This window comes from Abramis brama, assembly GCF_963993115.1.
Source record: "Abramis brama genome assembly, chromosome: 21".
NCBI classification, from domain to species: domain Eukaryota; kingdom Metazoa; phylum Chordata; class Actinopteri; order Cypriniformes; family Leuciscidae; genus Abramis; species Abramis brama.
Window position 1 is genome coordinate 22247831 of NC_139983.1, and position 9223 is coordinate 22257053.

General features: G+C 36.2%; 1 protein-coding gene across 7 annotated transcripts; it reads left to right on the forward strand.

The window, feature by feature from the left end:
- The first annotated feature begins 2101 nt into the window (after positions 1-2101).
- On the forward strand, positions 2102-9014 carry tmem30b (transmembrane protein 30B). 7 transcript variants are annotated; one of them, XM_084097396.1, is made up of 8 exons: positions 2102-2191; positions 3551-3737; positions 4051-4158; positions 4248-4355; positions 4461-4551; positions 4645-4788; positions 4890-5096; positions 6577-9014. In XM_084097396.1, exons 2-8 carry the CDS (start codon positions 3552-3554, stop codon positions 6756-6758), a joined length of 1026 nt encoding a protein of 341 aa, XP_083953522.1. In that variant the 5' UTR covers positions 2102-2191; position 3551; the 3' UTR covers positions 6759-9014. The 7 variants fall into 7 exon arrangements, with proteins under 7 accessions (XP_083953522.1, XP_083953520.1, XP_083953521.1 ...); XM_084097394.1 differs by having other exon boundaries at positions 2108-2182; XM_084097395.1 differs by having other exon boundaries at positions 2170-2306.
- The last annotated feature ends 209 nt before the right edge of the window (positions 9015-9223 follow it).

The following is a 9223-nucleotide window of genomic DNA, read 5'->3' on the forward strand; positions in this document are numbered from 1 at the left end:
TTGGGTAAAATGCCATCGATCAAATATTTCGGAAAGTCAGGTTTAATTTATGCAAATTCTACTTGCGTCGTTTAACTGTATGCAAAATTCATGGACTAAAAAAATAAACAACGTAAAAGGTTCCATTCCTTAACCCTCATGTTATGATCGAATTCTGCATACTATCCTGATGCAGTCGGTCAAATTGACACCAGTTATCAATACAATTTCCCAAAAAATCACACTATGAAAAAATAAAATCCAGAATCGTGAGCAAACAATTAACTTTTTTAATATCAATACTTTTCACATATTACACAGAATAAATATCTTAATCTATTATTCATTTAAAAAAATTAACCACTATTTAAGACGGCCCCTCCCCCACATACTTGGAACATTTGCCTTTACACATTTATAACAATAATATCTTAGTCTAAATCTAAAGTAATCTCTACAACCATTTATCATTTGAAGGGTTTCAGATTTTAGTTTTCAGATTTTTTGTGACTGATTTTCAAAAGAAATGACAGAACAATATACCGTAGATAGTGAAATATTCATGCCGAACTATAACACACGCCCTGTTTTTATGTGGGTTTTAGAGGTTGAATACAAATCAAATATTAACATTACTGCCCAAACCACTTCTGAATAGGTCTACTTTATGAAATAGGTAAATTTTTATGAAAATTGTGGTAGGTACAGATCGCTCAAAACATGATGTCATATTGGAAAAGTTTGACAACAGACCTGTCGCTCTCATGTCTTGAAGACATGGTGTTGGCTGACCTGAAGGACATCACTGGACCCCTTGCTGGACCCCCTGCAGTTTGCTTATTGAGCAAACAGCTCAGTGGATGATGCAGTCAACATGGGACTGCAACATCTGGACAAACCAGGGACTTATAAGGATCCTGTTTGTGGACTTCAGCTCGGCCTTCAACACCATCATCCCATGCAGCACCACTCCAGACTAAGTTAACCCAGCTCTCTGTTCCTAGCTCTATTTGTCAGTGGATCACCAGCTTTCTGACAGATAGGCAACAGCTTGTGAGAATGGCGAAATTCACCTCTAACACCAGCACAATCAGCACTAGGTCTGGCGCCCCAATCTCTCTCCCCACTGCTCTTCTCCCTGTACACAAACACTGCCAAAGACCCTTCTGTGAAACTTCTGAAGTTCGCAGACGACAGTACCGTCATCGGCCTCGTACACAATGGTGATGAGTCTGCATAGGCAGGAGGTTAAACAGCTTGCTGTCTGGTGCAGTCATAACCTGGAGCTGAACACGCTCAAAATAGTGGACGTGATTGTGGAATTTAGAAGAAACTCCCCGACTCGCCATCATGAACAGCACTAATGAAGCAGTGGAGTCATTCAGGTTCCTGGGCACCACCATCTCTCAGGACCTGAAGTGAGACAATAATATTTGCTCTACTGCAAAAAAGGCCCAGCAGAGGTTATACTTTACAGAATCTGAAGACTACACAGGACGGTTCAGACTGCTGAGAGGATTATTGGTGCTCCCCTGCCCACACTCCAAGAACCATATACACCTAGAGTGAGGAAAAGGGCTCCGAAAATCACTCTGGATCACTTACATCCAAGTAACGTTTTCTTTGAACTGTTGCTGCCCGTGCCCGGCCGGCGCTACAGAGCACTGAGCACCAAAAACAGCCAGGCACAAGATTGCCTCATGGCAGTCTACCTCATGAACAGTTTTGTTCCCCCCACTGTGCAAAGATAAATATGTGCAATATATTTATACATCATATAGCCTACATCACAGCCAATTCTATTCTACTCTGCAGTATCACCTGTACAACTTTGTCTATTTTTGTTTATTTATAGATAGTACATCATTTGTATCTTATTCAATATCTTTATTCTTTATTTTGTATTTAACTATCTGTGTACTGTTGTTGACTCTGTGTAGCCTACTGAAGCTGCTTCTGTCACCAAAACAAATTCCAAACATGGCAAAAAAGCTCATTCTCGTTCTGATCCTGATCATAACAATCCACCAGTGACCGGACTGAAGTGGGAAAGGGAGGGTTAATGTAGGCTATTCGCCGTAAAAAATAAAAAAAAGTATTCGACGTATGCGCTTTGAGAGGACGAGCCAGACTGACGTATGCGCTATGGGAGGAGTATACGCAAAGCGGAAAAGCTGATCCAGGTCCGGCCACTACGGGACAGGTAAAACAGGTACTGGACTGTGTGAAGGTGTGTCTCCTGTTTGTCGATGTACTGGACTGCGCGATTTTTTTTAAAGCGGGCAACTAAAATAGGCCAAACTGAAAAGACGGATCTTTTCCTAAAGGTTAGTTTTAACCCGTTTATTAAGCTTTAAGGTTTCTGATTTCTCAGTTTGAGTGATTACTGATTGAGATTCATGAAGCACGGTTTGTTTCGTTTTCCTGCGACGTCACCCGTTGTTGTTGCTGTAGTGCTGGTGAGCTGATTCTCACAAACATTTCTTTGACTTTATCATGGTAGGCTATAACATTTTGATCAGTTTTCTATAATTATGTTTGCCGTTAACTTATCGTAAATATTTATAAGGATCCAATAATAATAATTACATTAAAGGCAAATTTATTACTGATATTGACCAAAACAATATGTGACTTGCACGTTCAACCAGCCAACAATTGGTTGTTTCTTACTATGGGCACTGTGTGGACTTAGGCCTGTGGATTTAGGCCTATTATATATATATATAAAAACTCTTTAAACACTGTCAAAAATATTTAAACACTGTCTAAAACACGGTCTACTGTCAATATCGAACTGTACATGCATCAGAGAATATTATTATTATATATTTTTTAAAAGTCATAAACATCTTGACCACACTTTAAATCATGTAGCCTATTGAATTTAATAAAATTCTGTAATTCTTTATTTATCCTAAATACACATAATTAAATTACATTTGTACTTTTTTTATATAATATGAATTGAAATGAATTGAAAATAATGCTTAATATAGGCTAAATGTGATGGTTACTCTTTTATTAAATCATTTAATTATTGTTGTGTGTGTGTGTGTGTGTTCAGCACACATCACATGTGTCATTCTATCTAATATTTATGCTCTTAATTATTGTTCTGTGGGGTGGAAATGATGCCACAATTGAGAGGTATTTTTTAATAAATGTATATTAATTATTTCTACACCATAAATATTGAAATAGTTTATAATAGTAGATAGTTCATATGAATTCATATTTTTTATGGTGGATTTTCATATTTTTAACATCCAAGATTTTAAAATGGCTAAAATGAAAAATAAAAATCTTAACATAAGTCTTTTGAAACATCATTAATGATGAATGTTTTAAATGTAACCTTCATAAAACAAAAAGATAAAAGTTAAAATAAAATCCCAATGCCCAGGATATAAAAGTTCCCAAAGATGAAGAAACAACCCTTTTCTGATGTATTATTTGTTGCATTGAACTCTGATCTGTTTTCCATTTGGCTTTAAAAAGAGTATTATTGTTTTATCGATGTAATTTAGGTGCACACAGTAAGCTTGTTGGCCTTTTCTTAAATCATCAGGATGAAGAACCAGGGAGAGACGGCTGAACGGCCTGACAACACAGCATTCACACAGCAACGGCTCCCGGCATGGCAGCCCATACTCTCTGCTGGCATTGTCATACCTGGCTTTCTACTCATTGGCTTGGCCTTCATAGGCATTGGAGTTGGTCTGTTTCTGACTTCACAGACCATACAAGTGCTAGAGGTAAGTGTTTACTGCAGGACAACAACAGGAGCCAGTTCACTGGGTGGATGACATGGCATTTTACTGTAGAGTTTGTTCAGCCTCTCTAGTAATTTAACAGTTGTACTGAGGTCGGTTTTTGCTTGTTTGTTAAAGGATAGACAACACTATTTAAACATTCAAGTCTGTTTTAGAGTTATCAAACCCTTGGCTCTACATTACACTGCCTAGTAGTTGAGTTAGTTTTGAGGTGTTATCACACCGGGGTGTTTTGTGCAAGGTGAGAGATGTTAATTAAAGATTAATGCTCTGTTTGTTTCTCACCATGTCACAGAGGGATTACACAGGCTTTGATAAGGATTCACCCTGTTTCAGCTGTACGAACCCAAACCTTCAAAACTGCACCTGTGAAATCACATTCGCCCTCAGTGAATTGTTTAAGGTAAAGTCTTTGAGTTTGACTCCCTTTTAAAGCCTGATATTTCTCTCTCAATGTTAGAAAGAGACTGATAATGTCTGTGGTGCTTACAGGGCCCCATCTTCTTTTATTATGGCCTGTCTAATTACTACCAGAACTTCAGAAAATATGGTGTGTCAAAAGACGACTATCAGCTCACTGGCGATACAAAATACTTCAAGGTTTGTGTCTGGCCAGAATGATCTTTTAAATGTTTTTTTATTTTATTTTTCTTTCCATGTAATGGATCATATGTTTCTTGTTTTTATTTTCATCTGCCTTTCTAGAGTCCACAAGAATCCTGCTCTCCATATGACTATGACTCCGATAAGAATGCCATTGTCCCATGCGGCGCTATTGCAAATAGCATGTTCAATGGTAAAATTTCTGTTTGGTTGATTAACTTTATGTATGTACTTAGTTCTGGGATGGATTACTAATATATTTTTTTGTTTGTATGTTTCTGCAAAGACACATTTGAGCTTTACCAAATAATCAATGGTACGAAGAAGCAGGTGCAATTAGATGGTAAAGGAATCTCCTGGTGGACTGATTACAACCTCAAGTACAGGAATCCTTCGTTTGTGAATGGCTCTTTTGCAAAGGCTTTCGATGGTAATTAGCCTTAATTAATGCAAAAGTCACTATCCCTGGATTTGATTTTTAGACTTGGAATATAACCTAAATGCTTTATCTTTATTAATGCTGATTAACAGGTACAGTGAAGCCCATAAACTGGCCCAAGCCAGCATATGAGCTGGACCTCACAGACCAGAGCAACAATGGTTTCCTGAACCAGGACTTCCTTGTGTGGATGAGGAGATCAGCACTTCCTGAGTTCAGGAAGCTGTACCGGCGTATCACAGAGGGTGATTATAGCGCGGGGCTCCCTGCTGGGAACTACTCTCTGACAGTGCATTACAGTATCCTTCATCTGCAAGTCAAATTTGATTCAAGACATTAATTGGGAATTAATAGTAGGATTATCATATTTTATTCATTCCATGTTCTTAAGTTTGTAGGATTTCATCTATAAGCCACGTCATGACTACAGTCAGAAAGTCTTCAGATATTTGTAAGACTGCATGGCATATGGTTTCAGTCCTGTTTCGCAGATGTCTTTTGACAGTGTTTGCCTGAGATCCAGGCAAACAGGTTTTTACAGGTTGGGTGTGGCTTTTAGTTGATCCAGAGCAGAATGTAGAAGAAACAGAGGGTTTTTTCTTTGAATATGCATAATGTGCCTATGCAAATCAATGAAAAGGCATGACAGTCAAAAGAGCAGCTGGGATTTGTCTTAAAGGTGCACTTTTGTAAATTTCCCTCCTCAGTAAACTATTTCCTGTAAAGCAGCATAACGAGCTGTTTTGTATGGTAAAAAAAAACTGGAAGCGAATGAGACCTGAAGCCTCACACATTCAAGTTACAAATGGGCGTGCCCACTCTTACATTTCAAATAATGTGGATTTACAAGTTTTACACATAAGGAAATTAATTGAACAATTAAAAAATGTTTATGTACACCAGTTAAATATTTGGGGTTGGTAAGATAAAAAAACAACAACTGTTTTTAAAAAAAAGTCTCTTATGCTCACCAAGGCTGCATTTATTTGATCAAAAATACAGTAAGGAATATTGTGAAATATTGGTACAATTTGAAGTAAATGTTTTCTAATTTAAAATGTAATCTATTATTGTGATGGGAAAGCTGAATTTTCAGCAGCCATTACTGCAGTCTTCAGTGTCACACGATCCTTCAAAATGTTGATTTGGTGCTCAAGAAACATTTAATATTACTATCAATGTTGAAGACGGTTGTTCTGCTTAATGTTTTTAGGGATGCCATGCTACTTTTTTTTAAAAAAAGATTCCTTTATTAGTAGAAAGTTCAAAAGAACAGCATTTATTTGAAACAGAAATCTTTTGCAACGTTCTAAATGTCTTTATCGTCACTTTTGACCAATTTAATGTGTTCTTGCTGAATTTTACTGACCTTAAACTTAGTGTACGGTAGTGTACATTCACATGAGATTAAGCTCTATATAAAAGTAGATATACATGGAGCTGGTCTCCTAATTTTTGCTCACATGACCAGCTGAATACGTCTCTGTAACCCTCCTGTCATTGGACACTTGTGGAATCAATCAATTATGACTGGCAGTAAATAGAGTATTTCTACAATGGTATCAGTGATTAAAAACATCCTTTTACTTTAAGTGTCAGTATGTGTCCAAAATGACGGGCTGTGCAGCATGATCACAACATTACTTATTGCACCTTTAAGGCAAAGTTTTTAGAAACACTTGTTATCCGAGTAAGCTTTACTGTCTTTTTTACTGCCATAGAAGTGCTCATGTGCAGCATGAATGAACTGTGTTTGTTCCTTAACCACGTAATTTCCAGACTACCCAGTACTGACTTTTGATGGACGTAAGAAGGTGGTCTTCAGCAATGTGTCTTGGATGGGAGGGAAGAACGACTTCTTGGGCATTGCTTATTTAGTGGTTGGCTCCTTGTGTGTGGTCATGTCAGTGGTTATGCTTATTGTTTATGCCAAATTCAAATTCTCAGATGATGATGCGTAGTGATGCATCCAAAAAAAACAAAAAACAAAAAAAAACGAAAGGAAAGAAATAAGTGGCTCATTAAGATGGAACCAAATTTTGAAAAACATGAAAAATCAAGTTCTATGTAATCATTTTGCATTCACTCGCTAAAAAGTTTTAACTTCAGGTCATTTATTTATTTCTTTTTAATCAGGAATTGTTTATTTATTAAAAGAACTTTAATAACAGGATATGCATTAGACTTTAGGAAAAACTCAATTATGCTAATGTTCAAAGAGCAAAAATCTTCAATCAGTGTGACATACACTAGAATCTGAAGATCAAATTGGTTATCCGATGTCATTATTCAGGGACTGTTACAGGTTTTTAGTCTACTTAGACTGTCTCAGGTATAAAAGATGAATTAGCAGTTTAAATTTGATCTCTTGATAACACAAGAAATGTTAAACTTATATATAGACAATTTTAGGTGCCATGTCTACCTGTCAAATGCAGGTTTAGTTTAATATATGGAAAATTTAAATTTATTGTGACTTGTATATTTTCTGTAATAAACTTTATATGCTGTTTTATAATATTAAAGTTTACACGAGTATTTTATTGCGGTCTTATAATATTTAGCCATAACAGCAGCACAGGTTTTGCTGTGAGCTATGACCGTAATAAGCATAAAAGATTTTATTTCCAACCAAGGGAAGCCTTCTGCTTTTAGATTGCCATTTGTACTGGACAAATTAAATGAAACTTAAGGGTGAATCTCGACTGACTCACAGAGTCTTTGTTTGCATGCATCGGTGATATTGATCCCTGTTAGAGAAAGAGATTTCACTTGGGAGCAGTATTCTGTGCAGAGTTTAGCTCTAATTCTGCAAAATGGTTCAGTGTTTTGTGAAGATAAAAGCGTTTGAGAAGTGAGGATAAAGCTTCGTTTGATCTCACTCATAATTAAATGCTTTGATCAAACTGTAATATTTCAAACTGTTATTAGCGACACCGGTGGCCGTTAAGTGAACTGCAGCAAGCAATTTATTATGCTCAGCTCAAGTACGTACGTACTAAAGACTGAACGTGATTCAAGGCCCTGGCATACTCATGGCAAAAAATTCCATTCTTCGTTTAGATCTAAAGAAGCTGGAAATACCTTTGCAGCGATACCTTTAAACATCCAGATGCCGCCTGCGCTGCTGAGTGCGACGTTTATAGATGAATATGTAAATATGTGCTGCTCGCTTTCTTTTCAATAAAATAAGCACACAACAGAAATGTTAACGGTGAGAAAACAGTATAGTTAAGAAAGCATCTGATTATAGCAATGTGGATATGTTTGCACTAACTCAATTCACCGGCATCATGTCGACAGATGAGGTAGCCTAATTAAAGTTATTTTATATTTTGATTATAAATTTGCTAGTTTGAATTAATCCGTTGTCTTTGCATGAAACAGCATTCATTTCAACCATAGACAGTGGCTGCGTCCGAAATCGAATACTTCCCTACTATATAGTATGCGAAAAGCAGTACGCGAGCAGAGTAGTATGTCCGAAATCATATAAAGATTTCAACGGAGGCTCTCGGGAGCGCGCGAAAACGTCACATCCTTTTGATTTTGCAGGCAAAAATGAAAAAAAATTCTGGCCTTTCACAACCTAGGAAGTCGGGGAAGCTATAAGTTGTTAAAGAAAGCGATTAATACATGATAATATATAGTTCAAAATATATGACATATACAGGCCTTTTAATTTAACTCGAATCCTATGAAACCTTATTGTTAAACATGCTGCCTGCTTTTTTTTTTTTTTTAAATGTGAAAGAAGTAATTTATGCTCACCAAGGCTGTAGGCCATTTGTTTGATCAAAAATACAGTAGGCTTAAAACAGTAATGTGAAATAGGCTACTCTTACTTTTAATACTAGGCTATTAGCCTACTATTAATGTAGTAGGCCTACTATTACTTTTATGTCATTAATTTAAAATTACTTTTCTATTTTAAAGTGTAATTTATTCTGTGATGACAAAGTTGAATTTCAGCATCATTACTTCAGTCTTCAGTGTCACATCCTTCAGAAATCATTTTTATATGCTGGTTTGGTGCTCAAGAAACATTATCATTGTTAAAAACATTTTCCTGCTTTAATATTTTTGTGGAAACTGTGGTACACTTTTTCAGAATTATTTGATAAATATAAAGTTCAAAAGAACAGCATATATTTTTTATAGAAATCTTTTGTAACATTAATGTCTTTACTGTCACTTTTGATTCATTAAATGTTTCCTTTCTGAAAAAAAAAAAAAAAAAAAAATCACATAGTTCTTTTGAATGGTAAGTATAAAAAGATTTTGATTAAAACAACATCTGCCAATGATAAAGAAGCAAGTGAGCCGATGAGCATCAGGAATGAAAATCGTAACACTGCTCTATGTGCACTAGGTGGCGTGGTTGGGTCAATGTTTGCAGTAAAACACCTGCTGCCACCATCTTTCT